The 26,045-nt window shown below is 35.3% G+C and overlaps 1 protein-coding gene across 1 annotated transcript in view; it reads right to left on the reverse strand.

Annotated features, from left to right (window-relative positions):
• TAF4B (TATA-box binding protein associated factor 4b) overlaps positions 1-26,045 on the reverse strand; it is a 124,181-nt gene that overhangs the window by 4,876 nt on the left and 93,260 nt on the right. Inside the window, exon 14 of the mRNA XM_078060486.1 lies at positions 25,251-25,361. Within this exon, the coding sequence (XP_077916612.1) occupies positions 25,251-25,361 (111 nt within the window). The remainder of the gene's footprint in view (positions 1-25,250; positions 25,362-26,045) is intronic.

A 26,045-nucleotide genomic window follows, 5' to 3' on the forward strand; every position in this document is an offset into this window, starting at 1 on the left:
GGGGCCTTGCTCAGCAGGAAGCCTGCTTCTCCCTCTGCCTGCCGGTCCCCCTGCTTGTGAGCGGTCTCTCTCTCTTTTTCTCACAAATAAATAAAAATCTTTAATAAAAAAGATTTTTGCAGAATGGACCGGACAACTCAGCTTTGGAAAACTGGATAAAAAACAAACATTAGGAAGAGAGTTAATAAAACAAATCATGGGCAGTGAGTGGAAATTTTGTTGTATATAGGAATTACCTGTTTAAAACTATAGTACATTTTATTTTTTTATTTCTAAACTATAGTACACTTAAATAGAGGCATTTTTCTTAGCCAAAAATTAGATATAATATGCTAAAGCTGAATCGATAGTTGTTTATAACTATTTAAGTACTAAGAGTTTGCCTAAAATCAGTCATTTAGTGTTTTATACGAATTTTGAAATTAAATGGCTAGCTGGATACACTATGTCTTGGCAATTCCACTTCTATGTAAATACCCAGAACTATATCATACGTTCACCGAAAGACATGTATGAGAATGTTTAGCACTCTTATTCATAATGGCCCTAAACAAGAAACAATCCAAATGCCCATTTAGAATAGATAAGTTGTAGAATATTTATACAAATGGAATACTACACAGCAGTAACAAACTGAGTAACATGTATGAATATAACAAAAATGTTAAATGAAAGGATCCAGATGTAAAGGAATACATACAGTTTGATTCCATTTCTATAAAGTTCAGAGCTACAGAAGTCAGGGACAACGATTCCCCCTGGGGGAGAGAAGTAGTGCCCAGAAGGAGATAGGAGAGGGTTATCTGGGGTTCTGGTGATGTTCTCTGTCTTGACTGGAGTATTATCTACATGAGTGTGCTTGTACTGTGAAAATTCAGTGAGCTTTGATTTGTGTGCTTTTCTGCATCAGTATTATACTTTAATAAAAAAACTAAAATGCTCCCAAAACCCTACAACAACCCTTGTCTAGGTAGGAAATTAAAAAGGGAGCAAAGAGGGAAAAAGAGGAAAGGAAGTAAGAAAAAAATGTTAAACAGAAAAAAATTAAAGAAACAGAATCATCTGGATAAAGAACAAAGGGGTCACAGTTCATGTTTGTCATGTGACAAGCCTAAAGGATTCAGGAGAAAGAGCCGTATTACAGCTGCCAGCACGGGGTTGAAAAGAAGGTCATTCCAACAGGATGTAGCAGAAGGCCTGAGGCAATGTTATAAATGAAACAAACCCCAAGGGACATTCAGTAACCCAACAGAAATGTCTTTCATAATTCACAACTTTACAAAGGTGATAGCATCCTCTTCGCCCAAATAGTGACACACTTAAGAAAGTCAATCTTTCTTGAACATGGATACAAACATATAGCATTTTTATTCCTATGCTTATGGTTTGGGGATGCCTACAGTCTGACTTGTCAGTTTCACAATGACCTGGCCAGAATAATCAGCTACCTCTCAATTATCCATGGTTAAGAGAGTGGATAATGTATGGCTAACTTAAAGCCATAAAAACTCAAACCTGCCTTTTCACCATCAGCTTTAATTTTCTCCCACTTCACCAAATCCCTTTTCCAAAGTTTTCTAGGGCTGGTTTCTGGTCACATTACACTATCAATGCCAAGAACCACTAATGTGGTTAAGAGACCAAAATTTGTATAAAGGAAAAAAAAAAAAAAAAAGACCCTGTGACAACGTACTATTTATTTCTGAAATAGGATGTTTCCCCAATCATCTTTCTACATGAGGATATTCTTTAACTTGGATTCTTCACCTGGATGAAGCAGGTAAAATGGAAGAGAAAGGTCAAAGAAGATGAAAGAAATAATTCACTTACCAAGTGCACAACGAATGTTCTTAAAATCATGATCAGACCTAATGTTCACATACTCTGCTAGGTCGATTAAGTTAGCCTTCACTACTTTGTTCAACTGCATCACTAAACAAAGTTTCTTACTTTTATTTTGAGTAATTCTTCTCCTCTAATAAGAAAAAATTGAACACCATAAGTTACCGATTTCAGAGAAATAACGTTTTAAGAATAACACTAATTAAAAATAACCAGTTATCCAAACTTTTATTCCCTCAAGTTAATGGAATGGGTGCTGCGAAGTAAAACCTTTAAAAGTCTATCTACTTCTTTTTCCACGTTTCCTTAAATTCTATTACTGCTATACTAACTGAAAAGCAAAAATAACGTCTTTATGAGCCCAGGGGCTTCATGAATCCCGCTGAAGTTCTCAGTGACTTCATACGGGCTTCTGTTTCTAAAAGCTGCATCCACGGCAACTTAGCTTCATGCTAGCTCACACGCTGATATGGTTTAAAAGTCACGTGGGTTACTGGGCTTCTACTATGGGCAAGGAACTGTGCTAGGCAGCGTAAGATATATAGGAGGATTGAACATCAGTGAGCACCAGTTGTCTCCTCCATAAGCAACCACAGACAAATTACTTAAGTTCTCTGTGCCTCAGTTTCCTAATCTGCAAAATAGTAACAGTAATTATCTCATAGGGTTGTTTTGAGGATTAAATGAGAACATTACCTGGCACACAATATACATTCTATAAGTGTTCGCCCTTCTTATAATAAATTAATTAGTCAGTTGGGAGGCTTGAAGGTTTATAAACAGGAAATAGTGTAATTCTAGTTCCAGATCTTTTCTGACATCCCCTAGTTAAAACTAATTATAATAAACTTCCTGCCCATGTCCTATTCTGTTAAGTCCTCACTAACTTAATTTCTCCTGCCACATTTACTTTGTTCCTTCCAGTGAAATCTTTGAGTTTTAGTGGAGCTCTGAATGCCTAAAGCTAAAAAGTAGACTAATGGGCATTTCAGACATGTGGCAGATAGACAAAGGATATATCCCAGGACAGGAAGTTTTTCTTTGGCTCCTCCAATCAAATACTGGAGGAGCTTGATGCTTTACAGACCCAACCAAGCTTATCAATACTGTTTCTAGAAGCTAACATCAACTTCTTCCATTCTATTCCCTGGATCAGAAGACTAACAAAACACAAACATGTCCCTGAATCTTAATAATTAACTAGAAAGAAAAATTGGGCGTTTTTAATAGAGGCAAAGATTCATAACATTTTCAGGCTCTGCACCTGATTTTATCCTAACCCCATGTACCATGGCAGCTCTTAATGTGAGGACTCAATTCTTAAACTTTAGGGAGGAAACAAGAAATAGACATGGGAACAGGGGGTACAATGAAGACTGGCTCCAGGAAAAAAAAAAAAATCAAATATCTTCTAAGTCCTGGAAGCAAGGATAAATAAAAGGATCCTGGATGCCTGGCCTTGTGTAAGAAGAACACTAAAAATCTATATTCGAAAGACCTGAGCTTCTAGGCCTTAAGGTCAGCACAGAGAAAAAAACAGAGCTTCAGGATTGAGCGCCCTCTGCTGGTCAACAAGAAGAACTTTTGAAGCAACAGAGTTGCTTTTATCACCGTTTTATTCCTTTTGAGTTACTTCAGAATATTGACAATCCTACATGTTATCTTCTGCCCTAGAATTTTGTTACTTCTACATATCCATGTTTCAACAGTCTTTTATAGAAATAATATGTTTAAACAGACTGATGTGACATGTAATCATGGGCTTTGAGTTCTATTTCTGGTTGTGTCATTAGGAGAGATATATAAAGATAGTCTGGTTCTTCTGTGCTAATGACAATCCCCCTCCTTCATCTCCAAAAGAATGCTTTCTTAAAATCCAGACCTCACTGTTTAATTTCCTAATGAAGTCTCCAACTTAATGTATCCAAAATTCCTCATGTTTCAAACCATTATTCCTCTTTTCTCCTCTTCATTCTTATTTAAAGGAACAGTAATACCATTCACCTCCAATGCCCAAGCCGGAAAATTGGGTGTCATCCTCAACCCTTTCTTCCTCTATATTCCATCTGTCACTTATCAGTTCTACCTCTTACCGATTTCCAAATCATCTGCTTCTTTCTATATTTTTTCACTGTCATTATCTTTTGCCTAGGTTACCTCAACAACCTTCTTAAGCAACTTCCTTAGTTCCAGTATTAATATTGCTCACACTGGAGTGGGAATGATCTTTCTAAAATAATAATCAGATAACACTGTTTTCCTGCTCAAAATGCTCCAATAGCTAAAAATCTATAGGACCCAGTCCAAGCATCCAAGCATGACATATGCAGTCACATGAGCATACCAAAGCCTCTCTCCAGTCTCATCTCTCATTTCTCTCTTCCTGTCCCAAACTACCAAGCATGCCAGAGTACTTTTTCCCTCTTTGCTCCAAGACAGGTAGTTCTCTCCTCCTGAACTCAATCTCTCTGTCCCATCCTTGTATCACATCACCTTACTAAGTTCTTTAAAACTCAGTACCTGTTTCCCCAGTGCTACAGATTCAAATTTACCCCAGGTCTGGACCAGGTGCAAGTCCTGTGTACTTCAGTAGTACTCTGAATTTCATTCTACTGTCACACGCATTCAGCACAATGTAGCTACCTCTTAAATTTTCTCACTAGCTAGAAGGGAAGGATTTTGGAGCTGTGAATATTTTATACAGCGTTTTAGCACTTAGCTGGTATCCATTCAATGTTGTAGTATGATTATGTGTCTAGTATCACCCAATAACATCGCTTATGTGAATTAACAATGAAAATGAGCCATATTATGGCTTTATAATCAAGATCCTGCTGTCATTCTTAGCTTTAAGCCAAATAAATCTGGGAGAAAATGTGAAGTCCTTTGATGGCTTGTTCCAGCCTTCTAACAACTATCTCACCCACTCATCCCCACCAAGCTGCTACCAGATGAATTTGCTCAAAAGGCTGTTTTTTGGTCACTCTTTCCAAAAAGAAAATGCTTCCACCAAATAATACAATACACAAGAACAGTAGATTACCAAATAAACAGTCAAACTCTGAAATGTAGTAACTTTCCTTTTAACACTACAGTTATTTTCTTTAACCTTTAATTAAGACACTTACAAAGTCCTCTGAAAACTTAAACCATGTCCAAAGATAAATTTTACCTATTGCTTTATGAAAACTTCAAAGGACTGCCAGTTCACTTTTTTTTTCTTTCAGCTTTGATTTTATCCTTGGAAGACCTTAATGTTAAGAAAAGCTACTATAATATCAGTAAAGGTTGTTGTGCCTCACAACTAAAGGTAAATTTACCAATATATTTCAGTACTAATAGTAGCTTTATTTAAAACTCTGGTAATTCTAGAGTTGGTAAGTTGCACAGGACTGATGGAAAATGATATTACAAAGAAATATGAATTTATAGGAAAAATAAAAGAGCACTACAAGTGGTAGTAAATAAAAACTATTTTTATTTTCATAAATTCTTAAAAGATTATGACCGAGTAATGACAATGTGCTAGAGTTAAAAACATATGTAGAAGTAAAAAGGTGATAACAATAGCACAAAGGATGAGTGTAACAATAGCACAAAGGATGAGGAGGAATTATACAGTTAAAAGGTTTTCACATCTTATGTGACGTGGTATTAATTCAAGGTTGAGTGTGGTCAGTTAAGAATACCTACTATGCCTGTTAACAGATACATACAGCAACCATTAAAAAAATAAAAGAGGAATATAGTTAAAAGTCAACAGAGGATATAGAACATCACATTAAATACTACATAATTAACTCAAAAGATGACTGGAAAGGAGAAACAAAATAACAGAGGGGACAAACAGAAAACAAATGGCCATATGATAGATCCAAATTCAATCACAGTGAAATTATATTAAATGTAAATGGACTAAACGCTCCAAATACATTTTCAGACTGGACACAAATCGCAAACTCAATTAATTATATGCTATTCATAAGAGACGAGCTTTAAATAAAGACACAGATAGGCTGGAAGTAAAAGGACAGAACAAGATAAACCATCCAAATACTAAGGATAATAGTATTTGGTGTGGCTATAATAATATTAAACAAAGTAAGACTTTAAGACAAGGAATATTACTAGAAATGAGAATAATTTCACAATGACAAAAGGGGGAAATTCATCTGAAAGACATAATGTGTTTATGCCTAATAATAGACCATCAAATAAAAGAAGCAAAGATTGATAAACAGAAACAGACAAATGTATAACATAGTTAAAAAAAGAAAACAACTTACAAACCTCTCTCAGTAACCCATGGAACAAGCAGCCAAAGAAAAATTGGTAACGATATAGAAGACTTATAGACATTTCACTCAATACTAAAGAACACACATCCTTCTCAAGTGCACAGAGGATATTCCCTAAGATATACCATATGCTAAGACAGGTCTCAATAAATTTAAAAGGACTGAAATCACAGACTATGTTCTCTAACCATAATGAAAACACCAAATATTTGAAATTAAACAACACACTTCTAAACAGTCTGTATTTCAAAGAAGATAGCAAAAAAGCAAATTAGGAAATATTTTTTAACTTAACGATAATAAGAACACAACATATCCAACATATCAGAGCTTTTCTGCTTTGGCCTCACTCCCACAAACTAACAGAAATTTATAATATTAAATGTTTATATTAGAATAAAAAAGTATACCCAACCTTCACCTAAACTGAAAAGCTGGAAAAAGAAAATATTAAACTCAATGGAAGTAGAAGAAAGGAAATAAAGAGGAGTGGAAATCAATGACATAGGAAATAAACATTTTTTAAAAAAGAAATAAAGCCATGTTAGTTTTTGGAAAAGATTAATCAAATGTATGAACCCTTATCTAGACTGATCAGGAAGAAAGAAAACACACAAATGATCAGTATCAGGAATGAAAGAAAAGATAACATGACCACAGACATTAAAAGTAACAGTGAGATACAAAGAATAATTTTACGTAAATGTCTTCAACAACCTAGATGAATGCAAAAATTCTTTAAGAAACACAAGTTTCAAATACACACACAAAAAGAGAAAATCTAGTATTGAGTTTTCCTCACATTGAGAACTCCCGGCTCGGGTGGCTTCATTGGTAAAATCTATCAAACATTTAAGGAGGAAATAAGACCTATCTTAGACACTTAAACATTTAAAAACACTTTAAAAAAAAGGAGGAAGAAAGAACACTGGCATAACTCAAACCAAAACTAACAAGGACAATACAACAAACTAAAATTATAGGCCAATATCATTCATGAACACAGACGCAAAAATACTAAAACAAAATGAATGAAAAGCAAACAGAATCCAGCAGCATGTATAATCAATTTTATATTGTGACCAACTGGGATTTATCCCAGGATTAAAAAGCTGGCTAAAATTTAAAAACAAATACAAATTACCAAATTAAGAGAATAAAGGAGAAAACTCTTATGATAATCAGATAAATTCAGACAAGCTTTGGCCAAATTCCACACCCACCATCTCAGTCAACGAGGAAGAGAAGAATTTCCTCTATGAAAAACCTACAGCCAAAATCATATTTAAAGGTTAAATACTGAGTGCTTTTTCACTAAGATCAGAAACAGGCAAGGATGTCCACTCTCACCACTTCTATTCAACACAGTACTGGGGATGTTAGCTAGTGTTCTAAGGCAAGAAAAAATAAATGAAAAGCACAAAGACCAGAAAGAAAGAAGTACTCTATTTTGATTTGTAAACATGATTGTTTAGCAAATCTTTAGGAATTTACACCAAAAACCACCAGAACAATTAAGTAAATTTAGCACGTTGGAGGATACAAGGTTTGCTATATTAGCAACAAACTGGAAAGTATATAATTTTAAAAATACCATTTCAATAGCATCAAGAAAATAGTATCTATGTATAAACGTAATTAAAGACATGGAAGACTTCTAAATAGAAAGCTAAAACACTGCAGAGAGAAATTAAAGATGACAGAAAGAAATGTAAGGATATACAAAACTCATATTGCTTCAATACTGTTAAGATGTCAGTTCTTTGCAAACTGATCTATGCATTCAATGCTATTTTGGAAGAATGGCAAGATGATTCTGAAATTCATATGAAAACGCAAAGGACCTAGAATTATCAAAAACACTCTTGAAAAAGGACAAAGTTGGAGGATTTTGACTATCAGATTTCAAAATTATTACAGTAAGCAAGAGACTATGGTATTGGCATAAGTATAGAAAAACAGATCAACGAATAAAGTATGAATATGTACTTCTACATACACAGTTAATTGATTTTAAATATAAGTCATGATAAATGGAGTAAGTCTTTTCAATAAATGGGATGGAGTAACGAGATATCTATATAAAAAAAATTAGTCTCAACCCCTAATTTCAGATCAGACATAAAAATTAAATTAGGAAGATCAAACACTTAAAAATATAAGAAGATCAAACACTTAAAATGTAAAATATAAGGCTTCTAAGAAAAAAAATCTTCAAAATTATGGGTACACAAAATTTTTTTAGAATATAGAAAGCAGTAACTATAAAAGAAAAAAATGATAAATTACACTTCAAAGTTAAAACCTTCTGTTCTACCAAAAGACACCATCATGAAAATAAAAGTACACTGCTAAAGGGAGTGTGAAATGGCACAACCACTTGAAAAACAGTTTAAAGTTCCTTATAAAATTAAACATACATCTATCTTATGATTCAACAGTTGCACTCCTAAGTATTTATCTAAGAGAAATGAAAACATATGTCCACAAAATGACTTTTACAGGGATGTTGATTGCAGCTTTATTTGTACTTGCCAAAAATTAGAAAGAGCCCAAGTGTCCAATGAATAAACAAATTATGGAGCATTTATAAAATGGAATACTACGCAGCACTAAAAAGGAATGTACTCCTAACAACATTGGTGCAATGTGAATAAATCTCAAAAACATATATGCAGAGTGAAATTTTAAAAACAAAAAAGTACAATGCCATTTGATTCCCAATTACACAAAATTCTAAAACAGGCAAGACTAAGCTATGGTGACAGAAATTAGATCAGTAACTGTGGAGTAAAAGGTTGCATGGCAGTGGTAATGACTGAAAAAGCATGACAGATTTCTGGGGTCACAGAAATGTTTTGTATCTTGATTTGGGATGGTGGTTATAATTAAAATCAGCACATCTTATTGTTACAACTTGATCTTAAAACCAAGTGCAAAGTTCCTTTGAAGTTTTAAAAGTCATTCCCTCCTGGAGACCTCCTAGAGGAACATGGTTACTTTTCTCTACTGTCTGGTGTACTTCAGTATAAAAGTTTGAGTGGCACTGTGATGTCAGAATTCTACACTCACAAATATTATGACAGGTACAGAGAATGTAGACAAAGAAATGTTTATTCCAACATTATGTGGAAAGTTGTTTGTAAATAAAAAAGTTACCTAGAAGATATTGTAAGACTCTAGAATATATTCAACTCAAGAGATTATAAGTATAATTGAAGTGCTTGAAAAATTTAAGTGTCAGCATTTCTCAATGGGGGTGTTATTAGAATTCTGAGTAAGCTTGATTGGGTGGATCTGCCTCTCATATTGCATAATGTTTAGTATCACTGGCACCGTGCCACTAAATGCTAGTAGCACAGTCCCAACTCTTGAGTCACTCTGTCAGAACAATACTCCACAAATTTCCAAGCACTCCACAGGAGTAGGTACTGCCCCCTGTTGAGAATCACTAGTCTACAAGCTAATGGCCAAAAGCATATGTAAGCAGCATGAAAAATAATCCAGTTAATAGACTTAATCTACCATACCATTTTAATTCAAAAGCTGATAATTTAACTAATGACTACCTTTACTTAATCTTCAAAAGAAAAAAGTCCATGCTTTTATGTGCTATATATAAGACCAACTTGGGAGGATAAAGAACAACTGATTTTGTTGAAATCTCTAATTAGGGAAACCAAATACAACCACTGACAACACTGTCAATAGCAACAAACTGTAAGACAAGAAATAACATCAGAAACCAAACCACTAAATGGAGTGATAAATCCAGAAGATGATTTATCATGGTCAGAACCCTACAAATGGCCCATGAAATGCAACAACAGGCTTAGAAAAAAAAAAAATCAGGATACTTCCATGGTGTTCTTTGTGGCAGAAAATTAGCAAACATTCTAAGCTAAGTCAGGCAGATATTACTAATTTGTTTTATGGTTTCAATATTCAAACTTGCCTTTCATGTTGCAATCAAAACACAACATAATCATTTAATGACAAGAAAGGTTTGTTAGGCTACTAGCATTTTACTGACATGCAAATTCAAGAATGGACACTGAGAACAAGACTAAAGAATGGAAAGGGATATAAGGCCACTTACATGCCCGGTACTAAGAAGAAAAAGATGAATTAAATGGCACATGGTCCTATAACAAGAGACTGAATTAGTGATTAAAAAACTTCTCTCTGGGGACCTTGGGTGGCTCAGTCGGTTGGTTAAGTGTCTAACTCTTGATTTCAGCTCAGGTCATGATCTCAGGGTTGTGAGATCAAGGCCCTCGATGGGCTCTGTACTGGACATGGAGCCTGCTTAAGATTCTCTCTCTCCTTCTCTCTCTGCCCCTCCTCTTCCCCCCATGGAAGTACTACTCAAATTGATCTATAAATTCAATGTAATCTGTATCAAAATTCTAGCTACCTTTTTTTGCAGACATTGACAAAATGATCCTAAAATACACACGTAAATATAAGGGACCCAGAATAGCCGAAACATCTTGAAAACAAAGAATCAAGTTGGAAAAATCACTTTCTGATTTCAGAACTTACCGCAAAGCTATAGTAATCAAGACACTATGTTGTTTGTATAAGGATAGAAAAGACACATAGATCAACAGAATAGACAGTCCAGAAATAAACCCATACATCTACGATTAATTTATTTTCAACAAGGGTGTTAAGACTGTTCAATGGGAAAGGATAGTCTTCAAAAAATTGTGCCAGGACAACTGGGTATCTACATGCAAAAGAATGAATTTGAACCCATCTCACCCATATACAAAAATGAAGTCAGAAAGGATCAAAGATGTAAATAAATACAAGAGCTAAAACTCTAACACTCTTAGATACAAATCCTGTAACACTGAGTTAGGCAATGCTTTCTTGGATATGACACCTAAAGCAAAGAAAAAGATAGATTGACTGGACTTCATTTCTAGAAAGTAAACATACAAATGACCAATAGGGACACGAAAAGATGTCCAACATTATTAGTCATTAGAGAAATACAAAATAAAACCATAATGAGATACCACTTCACACCCACCAAAACCAAAAACAGACAATAACAACTGTTGACCATTATGTGGAGAAACTGGAACCCTCTTGTGATGCAAGTAAAATGGTACAGCTGCTACACAAGGTGGTTTGACTGTTCCTCAAAACGTCAAACACAAAGTTACCATACGACCCAGCAATTCTACTCCTAGGAATATACCCAAAAGAAACAAAACTTGAATATGAATGTTCATAACAGCATTATTTGTAATAGCCAAGTATATAAACAATCAATCAGCTGATGAATGGATAAACAAGATGTGGCATATCCATACAATTTATGGATAATGGAATATTATTCAGTCATAACTAGGAATGAACTACTGATACATGCTACAACATGGATGGACCTTGAAAACATCATGTGAAGTCAAAGAAGTTAGATGCAAAAGGCCACATATTATATAATTCCATTTATATGAATGCCCAGAATAGGCAAATCCATAAAGACAGAAAGCAGATCAGTGGTTGCTAGGGGCTGGGAGGGAGTGCCTGCTGATGGCTGTGGAGATTCTTTTTGGAGTGACGAAAATGTTCTGGGATTAAATAATGGAGATAGTTGCACAGCCATGGGAATATACTAAAAACTACTGAACTGTATACTTTAAAATGCTGAATTTTATGGTATGTTAATTATATCTGAAAGATTGGCACAGTCTGGTAAGTCAAACAAACAAGTTCAAATAAACATTTTGAAAGCAACTTATACTTACTGTTTTCAGTACTCTATGGAATTCTTGGGGAAAATGCATAAACAGGAATTCAACAATATATTCTAAATGTTATCAGAACGTACTGTTGCAATATCTAAGGCAGATATATTGCTTTCCAAGTAAACCTGGGTTTTCACTGGTAACATTTATTGACAATCTGAACATCTACTTTGGGAAAATTTCACAGAGAAATTAACTGTCATTTAAACTATGGAAAGATATGCTTAGCAAAGGAATTACCAACCACTTTTCCCATAAACATTAGTTTGTTGTTAATTAGCACTCATCTATCACTTTGGAAAACCCTCTAAGGCCTGATATTTATTATAGGCAGCCCTACATCACACAGGCAATTCTTGCTTTTCACAGTCACTAAAGTTGGAACCAAATAACTGCATATAAGGCTGAAACAAAGAGCTACCAGTACATTAGGGAATAAGCATAACGGTATAACTGGTCATGTGAGAATACCACAATTTAAGAAATCTGAGGACAGTAATACTAGTCTAAATGACAGAAGCAGTATGCATATAGACACACTTTCAAAAACTGCTTCTTGGGAGCCTGACAACTTACAGGAATCATCTTAAGGTTTGATAAGTTAAAAAAAATAATCTCTCTTAGCATTAAGCCCATTATTATGCTAACTATAATTAAAGTGCTTAGAAGGGGGAAAAACAAAACACTCATAAAGCCTCAAATATTACATATAAAACACCATGAACACACTATTTTTGCCCTGGGAGGAATGGTGACCAAAATACTTAATGGAGCAGAGGAATGTAACAATAAAAACACTTGAGGAAAAGACATGAGAATCTTAAAGCTTCCCCAACAACTCTTCACAGAGTTATAATACTAATTTCCAGTTTATATTAATTTCCAGTTTAACCACAAGTATCCACAGCCAACTGCTAAAAGGTCCACCATGCTAACACGGTTCATCACTGGCGTCCTGTCATGCTCAGTTAAAAGGCAGAACAGGCCAGACCAGTGTATACCCAGCACAGCTGCCATAAAGAAAACTAACTTTTTTAGACTATAAATTCCAAGCAAGATGAGACCTAGTTCTATTCTTCTCACCACTGTACCTAGCACAGTTGGGTGACTGAATAAATGAGTAAGTGAATACAAATGCCATTTCTTCCAAATAGAGAATAGAAAGGAGATTAACCAAAAGCTAAGAGATAACAAATGGCATTACGCTTTGAAAATAACAGGGGCGCCTAGGTGGCTCAGTTGGTTAACTGGCTGCATTCGACTCAGGTTGTGATCCCAGAGTGCTGGGATCAAGCCCCATGTTAGGTTCCCTGCTCAGTGGGGAGTCGGCTTCACCCTCTCCCTCTGCCCATCCCTGCTCCTTCTCTCTCTTGCTCAGTCTCTCTCTCAAATTAATAAAATCTTAAAGAAAAAAAAGGTTTTAAAATAACAATATCCAGTACCGATTGAGATGCTAATAAATACACACTTTCATATACTGCTGGTAGAAATATAAACTAATTCAATTTTGGTGGACAGCAATTAGCAATAAATATTTAAAAGGAACTTTAATAATAAATATCTCATTTGACCTTGCAACTCTACTTCGGGAAAAAACAAAACAAAATAAAACAAAACCCATGGGGGTTCAGTTGGTTAAGCATCTGCCTTCGGCTCAGGTCATGATCCCAGGGTACTGGGATTGAGTCCTGCACCAGGCTGCTTCTCCCTCTCCCTCTTCCTGCCACTCCCCCGGCTTGTGCTCGCTCGCTCTCTCTGTCATAAATAAAATCTTAAAAACAAAACAAAACCCATGGTGAAAGATTTAATTATAAACAGGCTCATACAACATTACATTAGAAACTAAAATATGTCCAATGAGAGATGGATAAATCATAGTATGCCAATGAAATGTGTAGAAAAACATTTAAATGACATGGATAAGAGATACATATGATACCATTACGTAAAAAAGTAGGTTGCCAATATTCCCATTCTGTGAATTTTGTAAAAATGTGATAGGATGTGGATAACTTTATTTCCTTCTCTATATTTTCTACAATAAACATATATCTTGATGAAAATAACAGTTTCAAATATAAAAATTGATGATTTCTTTAAAAGTTCCTCTGTAAAGTGAACTTTTATCACCAATCTGAGAAATCAAAAGGTGTAAGTGACGGGCACAAGAAAGGGACCCAGGAGGAGTTCACAGAAAAGGATCCACTGGAAATAAAACAGAGAAAGCAGACAGAATAGATTCCAGACACTAAGTGAAAAGAGGTAGGCTTTGGAGCTCCTGGTGAGGTCAACAGAGCAGAGAAAGGTTTGTGGAAGGGGGGACAGTCCTCATTTCAGGTCAAATGAGGTATATATTCCCTCTAAAATCCAAATGTGCCCCCTTCTTTGTGTGGGAGAAGTCAGCTAGATACAGCAGGTTTGTTGTTGTTTTACCTTGGAAAAGGCACCTCAACATAATCGAAACCACTGGACTCTTAGAAGGTTCACCAAGATAAAAGGCACCTGAATTTTTGTGGGAATTATCCTCACCCTCTGGCATGCATGTACCTTACCAAAATGTCAATAGGAATTGTTACATCCAGCTCACCAGATCAAACCAGCATGGTATCAATATAATGGATCAGCATAATGGCCTGTGGGAGAGGATTTCCAGGTCCTTGCAGACTACCTTACGACAGAAAGCTTGATATAGCCCTGAGTTAAGTTAGTGGAGGTATATTGCTGACCCCACCAGTTGAAAGCAAACTAATTCTGATGGTTTTTTACTAATAAGTACATAGGGAAAAAAGCATATGCCAGATCAAGATCTGCATACTAAATGCTAGCAGTTGCACTGATTTGTTCCAGCAATGAAACCCCACCTGGAACAAATGCAACTGAAGCCACCACCTGATTAAGTTTATGATAATGCACCATCATTCTCTAAGATCCATCTGTCTTCTTCAATGCCAAACAGTTGAGCTGAATAGGGATGTGATAGGAATGAACACTTCTGCATCTTTCAAATTCTTAAGGGTAGTTCTGTAATCCCTCTAGGTAAGAGCTGACTACTTTGGTAGGCAGATAAAACTCTAGTGGCTTCCACCTGACTTTCCCTCACTTCCACAGGTCCACAAACCAATGTGGGATCTCAGTTAGTTGTTGAATATGTCCACTCTTAATTATGCATTCCAGGAATATGGAAATAACCACATTGGCCCCAATGTTATTTGGCTCTAAGCCAAAACTCCACCGACTGATGGAAAACAGTGGCATTTGGGTGTTCTAGAACTCATTACATTCTGAGTCAATATTCAGCAATCCCCAAAAAGTCTAAATATTTCTCATTACCCAAAGTCCATTACTCTAGTAAATGGCCACAGGTTTTTTGTGGGGAAGCCTAGAAGGAGATCAACAGCATAAATTCTGGCTGTATGGCAGGACCTGGCTTTCCCTTCATTTAAAGGTTGTTAGATCTGTGAACTGGCTTAAGTCCAGGGACAGGTTGAGGGGCCATAATCTCTCTCTTTTTTTTTTTTTTTAAATTTTTTTTAATTTTTAATTTTTTAATTTTAATTTTTTTAATTTTTTTATTGGCCATAATCTCTTTATAGAGGTCATCCAAGTCACACTTCTGTTCCCCAAGTCTAGAGCTCTTCTGTTTCTAGAAATCAATAAATAATTCACAAGGTTTTCCATCTATTTCAGTTGGGTACTATGATCAACTACCCCATGCCAAAGATCTCTGCAACTCAGACTTCTCTGATTTCTGCTTTGGCTTCACTGACCATTACAGTAACCACTGACCATTACAGTAACCACACCCTCACCCTTTGTTTTTCTGCAATTAAGTGCCAGTATTTATCTCTGTCACCTGGGATTCCACTACTCTTGATGAATTCAAGGATCCTAATTTGATGGCAATAGTTATCCTTTCATTAATGGCTTAACAAAAACGGCCAACAGAGCTCTTCAAGGATGTTGTAGCTCTCCTCATGAATGTATTTCTCAGAGCCCTGAGAAAAGGAGTGTTCTCTAGGCCCACCCAGGGGACATGTGTGGTCAAGTTTTTGTTTTTGTTTTTTAACAAAAAATCCACTCAGGGCACCTGGGTGACTCAGTAGGTTAAGCTTTTGCCTTCAGCTCAGGTCATAATCCCAAGGTCCTGGGACTGAGCCCCACATTGGGCTCCCCATTTAGCAGGGAGTGTCTCCCTCTCCCTTTGCTCCTCCCCACTGCTTGTACTTTCTCTCAAATGAATGAAATCTTTAAAAAAAAAAAAAATCCACTCTAGCATTCTAATCTCCTTTGGATAACTTCCTCTACAGTATATAAATGAGGATCTATCTTAACTTTACTTAGTTTAGGCCACCTTTTAGTGTAGTTTTCAATCAACCAACCAAGCAAACTGTTAGAGCCACTCATAGCCCTCTGACTTAATACCTTCAATCTGGAATCTTTGCTTAGTGAGCCCTAATAAATAAATTCAGCCTGATCCAATTTTATATTCCTTCTGCTCTATTCCATTCCCACACCATTCTCTAGGTAATTGCAGGCGAAATCATTCACACTTCCTCATGGGTAACACCTAGTAGGTAGGTACCTCACATTCTGGGGGCTGTTGGAATTTAAGTGAGGTTACAGAGGTATAAAAGCAATTAGAAGTGGTGAGAGTAGGTCCTGAAGAAGATCAGCAGTCTCTCAACAGGCAACAACCTCAAGGGAAGCCATTATAGATTCCTCAGGAGACTAACCTCCCTCAGACAGGGATAGGACTGGTAAAGGTGGGTGGGCAGAATTAAGGAGTCCAAGTACCCAGCTTCACTGGAATCTGCCCATATTCCCCACCCCATTTTTCAGTTTTTCATTCTTTCCCAATGTGACCTTAACACAAGAGACCACAAAACTGGAAATTCAATTTGTATCGTAACTCAGCCACCTGCAGGATTAGACTTTGGGTTTAGTTTTCAGAAATCTCTGCCTTTGGCTACAAGAGATAAGGGTTTCCTTTTAGAGCAATCACAGAGGCTTTCACTCCCTTATGTGGATTTTGAGCTCAGAATCTAAAGCCTTTTCCTTCTTTAAGTTCCCCAGTGTACTTTGAAGGGACCATTATTCTTATTTTCATGTTAAAATGTTCTGTGGCAGTAAATACTTGGTCTCCCAAAGCCTTATCTTCTATGGGCACTTGCTTACTAGTGTCTACAGCAGATAAAGTAACTGTTTTGCTACAGGGTGCCATGGATCACTGGTGTCTCCTTTGCCACTTGAAACAGGGCCATTAATGCTTTTAAATCTAATTAGACCTGAGAACCCATTCTGGAAAACCTAGAACTAATTTAGGAACCCATCATTACATTACTGTTCCTCTACAACTACTTATGATACAGATGTCTGTATCAGTTAGCATTTGAACAGGGAACACTAGGAATGATTCTGAATATGGCATTTATAACAGAGACTTGGCCCTAAGTAATTATGAACCTGGCCAGTTTATGTCCAGCTGTTGACTCTGGTGCTGGGCCTAGCCTAGGATTTGGAGAAGCCAACAGAGAGGATATGGGGGAAGCTGAGGAGCCCTTAGGCTCTCCCATGCCAAGAACGTTTGTGAGCTGCAGTAGCTCCCCGTGTCCCCACAAGGGCCTTCTGAGAATAAGAATATGGCTGCAGTTTCACTTCCACCTTGCAAAATCAAAACACCTCCTTGCTCACGGTAACTGGGAGCTATGCAAAAAAAGGAATTCTGGGAAATGTAGCTCTAGCTTAGCAAATGTGACATAATACAAATCTACCATACCATCTTGGTCTTTTTTTTTGTTTAAATACTTGTTTGGATCTGTCCCAAGTTTTAACTTCTAACCCTTCTATTATTATTTCTGCTCTCATACTTTCAATTTGCAAGGGGTCTTTCATTTTTTCTAGTCATTGTTAAAAACAGCTTTCCCTTCTTGTTTCATGGTTGTAATACATTCTGGTGCTTTTTAAATTTTTTTCCAGTTTCCCACTGCTTCGTGCCTTTTCTTCCATATTCTCCTTTTAATCTTTTATGTAAGAGGTTTCCCTTACACATCTGGTTATCCTTGCCGACATATTCATATTTAAAAGGCACTTAACTATTAATATTTAAGGCCTCTTCTCTTGGTTAGTTACTTTTTTCAGAAAGAATGCCTCTAGTCTGTAATCAATTTCTACTCAAATACTACTAAATACTCTTACTGCTGTTTTCCCTCTTCTATAGTCTTGTGTATTTATGATGTTTTCACTCCTTTATTAACATTTAAGGGGAATTTCGGAAGAAGGAAAGATAAAACCATAATGTGCAATTCAACATATTTCACAGGAAGTCCCCAAACACAGCTTATAAAGAGTCAATCTTTAAATCTCTGGAAAATTTAAAAGATTTGACTACAATTTAGATTTATGTTTAAGTTATTTAAGAAAAAAAAAAGTTATTTATCTGTTAATCAATGTTATCTGTAAATAACATTAAAAAAAAGGAGCTGCTTCTTTATCTAAAGTAATAACATACTCTAAATTCCAGTGAATCTATGTGATATTTATAGAAAATGTTAGATGACAATAAAGTATGTTTAAATCTCTACTAAGTCAGCTACAATAAGTAACAATGTACACTTCAGAAAGTTATGGTTCCCCTATAGCCTGGCAAAAAGGAAAGGAGGTAAAGAATGGCACTACCTGTGCCCCTCAAGAACATAATGACTAAAACTGTTCCCTTTCATGTCAATAACCTTAATTTTGATTTCAATCAAATTTTCTAATTTATTGCTAAGCAAAGTTTCATGAAAGTCCTTTCTTCTCTTACCTCAAGAGTTAAAATCTTACAGGGTAGGACTCCAGCCTGCTTCTAGACAGAGCATATACTATCCACTTGATAATTTTTTTGTTCTGGTTAGCAAATGAACACTATTTTAAGCAACATATACCACACACATCAATACTATAAGCACCATGTAGCTGATTTGGTACTGTAACCACTTAATTTTAAAAGAATATCAGCATGGGGTAACTGGGTGATGGACATTAAGGAGGACACGTGATGTAATGAGCACTGAGTGTCACAGAAGAATGATGAATCACTGATCTCTACCTCTGAAGCTAATAATACACTGTATGTTACCTGAATTTAAATAAAAATTTAAAAAAAAGAAATATTAGCATTTCAAGCCAACTGAATAATTCTCAAGAGACTTCATTTATTTATGTTTGTAAAAAAGCACTGAAAGTAAAACTGCATGCTCACATTCCAAAATTTGTACTTCCATAGTTCCAAAATTGCTTTTTATGTATAATGGTGTGATTTTTTTAGGTATGTTATGAAGTTAAAATAAAACCTATCTTTATATTCAACAAAAATTAAGAAATATCGTTATGAATGTTAGATCATTAATAAGCTACATGAACTATCTGAAAATACTGTTAATAGGAAAAAAAGATCCTTTCCAATCCAAGGATCTAAAAGTAACACAGGAAATAAAGTTATTAATGTTTTGATATTCCCAAGGACCACAAACACATCGCCTAACAATATAAACAATACAAACATGCAAACACTCTAAATCTTAAAGTAGGTCCTAATTTACTGTATACATATCTGTACAGCCGGTTATTAATTTAAAAGCTAATTTCATAGATATGCACATATATAGGAAATATATGCATATATATACATATAATATACATCTATAAATAAATATATATAAAACATCAAACCACAGCAGTAAATTAAGGACAAATTCAACTACTCCCAAGTAGTAAATTTTAACTATTTGCTTTTCTTTTTAAATGTCAACAGGTTTATGGTACAAATATTTGAACCAAAATGGTAATCGGTACTTGTTGCTTTTTGCTAGGGTAATACAAGGAGACAGCAGCTGATGCTATTCAACTTTTTCAAGACTTCTGAGAATATCAAATATAAATCTATTAGAGGCCAGTTTAATATATAAGTTGCACAAATAGATCTTTTTAAGGGTAAGAGGCATTTTTCCTTTATTTTACGTAACAGAAAAAATACTAAAGGACAAAAATCTAAAACTAATTTCTCCAAATTTATTATTATTGTTGATTTATTATCAACAAAAATGGTAACCTATAAGTGCAAAGGTACTAAGCTTAATTTCTGAATTTTTAGTAGACAAAAAAGCTGCATTTGAACTAAGGAATTACTCTTCAAAGAACCAGACTCTACTTCACTACCCTCTGGGATTATATGATTATTCTAACAAATTTAAATCCAACAGGTAAGATTTCAGGTTCCCATCTATAAAGAAAGAAGCAGACAAAAAGTAAAGCCTCAGTTTCCAAGGAATAGAATATTAAAAATATAAATGTTTCATACACCATTTTTGTGTTATTTGTGAGGGAGTAACACAAATGAATAAAGGGTTTTAAACAATCCTGATTAGGGTATCTGGGTGGCTCAGTCGTTAAGTGTCTGCCTTCAGCTCACGTCATGAACCGGTCCTGGGATTGAGCCCTGCATCCGACTCTCTGCTCAGCAGGGAGTCTGCTTCTCCCTCTCCCTCTGCCCCTCTCCCCCAACTTGGGCGCTCTCTCGCTCTCTCTCTCTCGCCCGTGCTCTCTCTCAAATAAATAAAATCTTCAAAAAAATAAAATAAACAATCCTGATTAATGCATTTAAGTTATTGGAAGGGCAAATATATCAGCAATAAACTTAAATATCAAAAGAACATATAACAGGGCTTTCTCCAGTTTCGCATTTTTAAAAGAAAATTGCCTTTAAAGTTAAAACACTACAAATAAAAATCAACAAAAAAGAAAGCAGTCTTTAGCTAATTTCAAAATAAGGATCATAATAAAACATCACCAGCTCATTAAAATGGATATTTCCAATTTAGGTTAGCATTACTTGAAGTACTGGCTGTTATATAATACAGTAAAATCTGACAACTACCTAAGCCTGAAGTCCAAGAAATACAGGGGAAAATATACATACTCAAATTCTCAAAACTAAAGAAGCACCAAGCAAACAGACTATTCAATATATTTATATCTAAGTGAGGATGCATCTGTATTGCAATTTAAAAATTAATAAATTTTTATTTTAATGCCAATAGATAAATCATATAAACTGATTTTATCTGTTTGAATACCGAAAGTACATTTCCCCCTGACCCTTAACCTATGACCTTTCTCAGATTCAAAAATACAATAAAAGAAAAAGACACTTAAAAATCTCTGATTATTGGGGCGCCTGGGTGGCTCAGTTGGTTAACTGTCTGACTCTTGGTTTTGGCTCAGGTCATGATCTCAGGGTCGTGAGATCAAGCCCCATGTCGGGCTCCTCAATTGGTGTGGAGTCTGCTTATCTCTCTCCCTCTGCTTTCTCTCTCTTTCTCTCAATAAATAAATAAGTAAAATCTGTTTTAAAAAAATGTTTTTTAAAAATATATATCTCCGATTATTACACACCAGGGAATGTTTGTTTCCAAAATTTGTGACAAACTCAAATGAGAGAGAGAAGCAAAGTTTTGAAGAGATTAGTGGTCAGCATTTCAAATTCACTATGAATCATTAAGACTACTTATAAAATACTATTAAAACCTAAAATAACAGTAGTGTTACTATGATGACACAATGACAATTTATTAAGTCCGTTCTTGAGGCTAGAAACTAGCTAAGCACTTCGCATAATCCAATCCTTAAGACATTACAGGTGGGTATTATACCCATTTTCCAGATGGGGACAATTGAGGTACTGTGTTAAAGAACTGGTCAAATATTATAAAACTTAAACAGAGTAAAGAACCAAACCCAGATTTGTCTGAGTCCAAAGCATATGAACTCACCCCAGACACTGTAATATAGAATTTTTTGTATAATACTAGCATAATAGAAAAGGACAGGAACTTAGATATTCCCATAGCTCTTTCTCAAAGAAGTTATAATATTAAAAATAATAACTATGTGGATGGAAAAAATAATAAATAACTATTCTTGCAACAAAAAAAAGTATGCTAAGTCATATTTATAGGAATATGCTTCACGATGAAATAGCATGACCCAGTGTTAATAAAATATTCACACACATTTATATACAAAGAGACCAAAAGTTAAGGGCAATGGGCTGTCCTGTGGTAGGGAAGTAAAAACATAAAAAGCTCTCTACTGCACTAGTTTTACCATATTTTTAAATATATTAAGATTTGGAACCTTGAGGACATTATGCTAAGTGAACTAAACCAGTAACAAAAAGACAAATACTGTATGATTCCACTTACATGAGGTATCGAAGTAGTGAAATTTACAGAATCAAAATGGAGTTATTAGGGGCTGTGGGAGGGGGAAATAAGAAATTGCTAATGGGTATAAAGTTTCAGTTTTACAAAATGAAAAGAGCTCTGTAGATATGTTGTACAACAAAGTAAATATGCTTAATACTACTGAACTGTATAATTTTCAAATGGCTAAGGATGGGGAAAAAAAAGATTTTATAGTAATACATAAATAGCCATACATAGATACATATCAATAGAACAGTCCTGCACTAATACAGTAGCTTTTAGCTACATGTAACTATTAAAATTTACATTAATTTTAAAAACTTAAAACTTTTATTTCCTCAATCAGTAGCCATAGTTTAATTGCTCAACAGCTGTATGTAGCCATTCAAGACACCACAGATAGAACATTTTCAACACAGAAAGTTGTATTAGATAGCACTGGATCAGAGTATAAACAAACAGACTCAAATACATATGGGAATTTGTATTCAATACAAAATTTGTGTGATAAAGGTAATATTTCAAATCAATGGGGAAGAAATATTGAGTAAATAGTGTTGGGACAATTTGTGAGCCTGGGCAAGAACAAAGGAAGACTAAGGGAATTAAGCTAAAGCTGTATCTCAACTCCTATTCAAAAGAAATTCTGGATGAATCAAAGATTTATACTTAAAAGGTAAAATGATAAATGTATTAACACATAATTCTAATTAAGAAAAGCCTTCCCAAACAGAATGGAAGTCCAGAAGCCAGAAAGATTTTTTAGGAAAATAAAAACTTTTAGAAGAATATAGCCCAGACAAACGGGGGGGTGGGGTGGGGGGGGAGAGGCGGTGGGAGGGTGGGATTGTGGTGTGTTCCATTTTCTTAATCAATTGAAAAATATAACTCAGCGGAAAAAAGTAAACTGAAAGTGCCAATATACATAGAAAAGACTGTTCAATTTTACCTGTAATTTAAATATTCTACTAAAAATTGCATTTTCTTTTTTTTTTTTTTAAAGAATTTATTTATGTGACAGAGAGAGACACAGTGAGAAAGGAAACACAAGCAGTGGGAGTGAGAGAGGGAGAAGCAGGCTTCCTGCGGAGCATGGAGCCCGATGCGGGGCTCGATCCCAGGACCCTGGGATCATGACCTGAGCCGAAGGCAGACGCTTAACGACTGAGCCACCCAGGCACCCCTAAAAATTGCATTTTCAACCATCTAAGGGCAAAGATAATCCCCAGTGTTAATCACAGTGTGGGAAAGTAGACACTAATGGATGTAAGAACTGATACAACTTATTCAGACAGTCATTTTTAAATATTTAACGAAAACCAAAAGCAACAAATAATATTTATGATAAAATGATGCTGAGTCTAGAACTGACTTTAAAACAACCTGAGAGGGGCATGTGGGTGGCTCAGTCAGTTAAGTGTCTGCCTTCGGCTCAGGTCATGATCCTGGAGTCCCAAGATCAAGTCCCACATCGGGCTCCCTGCTCAGCGGGGTGTCTGCTTCTCTCTCTGCCCTTCACCCTGCTTGTGCTCTCTCTCGCTTGCTCTCTCAAATAAATAAATAAATAAAAATCTTAAAAAAAAATAACCTGGGAGATAAAAAACTTAGTTGAGAAAAGTTGGTATAGATATAAATAAAGACTGGGAATAAATTTATAGTAGGTGTAACAGGGGGTGGGTATATGGGGATTTATTATACTATTCTATCATTGTATGTTTGAATTTTTCCAAAAAGTTATTCCTACTATGCACAGCCTTTAAACCAGGAATTCCATTTTTAGGAATTTAGCCTATAGTTACATTGGACAAACATAACAATGTCAGTACAAGAACGTTCTGTAAAAAAGCCTAAATTTCCACTAAAGGACAGGTTGATAAATTACATTTATCTAAACATAGTAATATCCTATATCTTTAAAAAGTATGGAGGTCAATTATATGAGGGAGATTATGGAAAAAAGATTACGGAAAAAGATCCTAGAAAAAAGAAAAACATCAAGGGCAGAACAATAACTCTAGTTGAACACATTTAAGTAAAAACAAAATCAAACATGTGGATTTGTGAACACCCATGAGATACATGTCCATATTCATAACATTTCTGAGAAGCTATTTCAAAATCTTAATAATGGCTACGTCTGGTTGGGAAGGAGATGGGGGACTAGAAATCTGTGAGAAGGAAACATTTATTTTTCAAACATTTTTTTATACTGTGATTTTTTGGGGGGCATGTGAACATGTTGCATTCACTACATTTATAAGGAAAAACAACTAATTTTTTAAATCCTTCTACTGAGATGATTGTCATTCATTTAGGAACTGTCAGTGTTCAGGGTCAATGCCAGGGAGGAGCTTGTCTCAAGCACATTTAAATTTTACAGAGCAAAACAGATGAGCCGTGACTCTTATTGCTGACCCTATCTAGGGGCTCTTACCGTACCTCTATCTCACCCCGATGATCAATCCGTTAATGTACCATTACAACAAATATTTGCTCTAAAGATGTAAGTTAGAGCCTTCCTTGGTGCTAGTCAAACAATTAACAATTTTTATTGAGTATATAAGTGCCTGGTTCTGGGGGGAAATACAAATGAATAGGATTATAGTCTTGCTCAAAAAGTTTAAAATCTTAGAAAAAATATGCATCCTATGTGGAACAGAGACTAATTTGCCATGCAAACACATTATGTACTGAGACAAGAAGTCAATGAGGAAATGAATAGTGGTTCATGCAAGAAATAGAGAGGGCAGATTTATCTTAAGAGATGAGCTAGATTTAGATACACAGCAGGAAGAGGATTACATAAGACCACTGAAAAGAATGTACAGAAATAAAAAAATTGAGATAGTGAGACTCAGTAGGACTAGAAATGAGGGGTTGGAGGAAGTATAAAATAAATAATCAGCAGGAGTAAAGTTCAAGGTGATATATATCCTAAAAACCAGGAAAAATTAAGATTCTGTAAAACAGGCAAAGGAGAGTTTTAACAAGCATTTGGCAGCACCAGCATGCTAGGTAGGGTAAACTATCTACACGTCTTTGCTTCTTTTTGGCTTGCTTTCTTGACATGAAAAATAAAATAACAAACATTACTTCAATACCTCACTTCCAGACCCAGATTCTAGTGGTCTCTTCTTTCTTGGTCCAATAGCCGCAAGAGCTGTGAGGTTAGCATCTCTATGCTGTATCTGCGCAAGCTCCAACTGTTGTAACTAGAAGATGGAATAAAAAAAAATGAATATTTACATAGAGTCATGCTCAGAGGGAGGAAGAAACTGATCACTAAGCCTACTTCTGTGTTCTTCACCAAATAAGTTAAAGTAAGAAATAAATATAAATTCCCCTAAGAGCCAAGAGCACATCATTTCCTGATGCCTTTACCCCAACAAACTCTTTAGTCCTCAATCTATAAACAGAAGAGGCAGAATTTAGGTAAGGAAGAAGTATAGAATAGAAGAAAAACAAGAAAAGAAAGGCATCTAGAGCTTAATCTCTTCTTACTTTAATCACAGGTAAGAAATGCCTGAAGAATAAATTGAGACAGTAAACTGGACAGAAATTGGCCAAACTATAGTCAACCTTTTCAGATTAAAAGAAAACTACTCGAAAATAAAGACAGTTATTGTGTGTCATAGGAAACAGTTCTATGCCGTATGATTTACAAACTGCCTCCTTAAAAATTAACTCATTTAACTCTCACAACACTGAAAAGTATATATTAATTACTATAACAGGATATGAAAATTATACATGTACTCATCTTTTTTTTTTTTTTTTAACTAAGGAAGACATGCTCTAAGAGCTTAGGAAAACTTCATAAAGGTCACATAAATAATAAGTGGTAGAAACAGAACTCAGAGCCAAGTGCTCTTGTTACAAACCCTCTCTATATGTCA

Source organism: Halichoerus grypus, chromosome 13 (genome assembly GCF_964656455.1).
Source record: "Halichoerus grypus chromosome 13, mHalGry1.hap1.1, whole genome shotgun sequence".
Lineage (NCBI taxonomy): Eukaryota > Metazoa > Chordata > Mammalia > Carnivora > Phocidae > Halichoerus > Halichoerus grypus.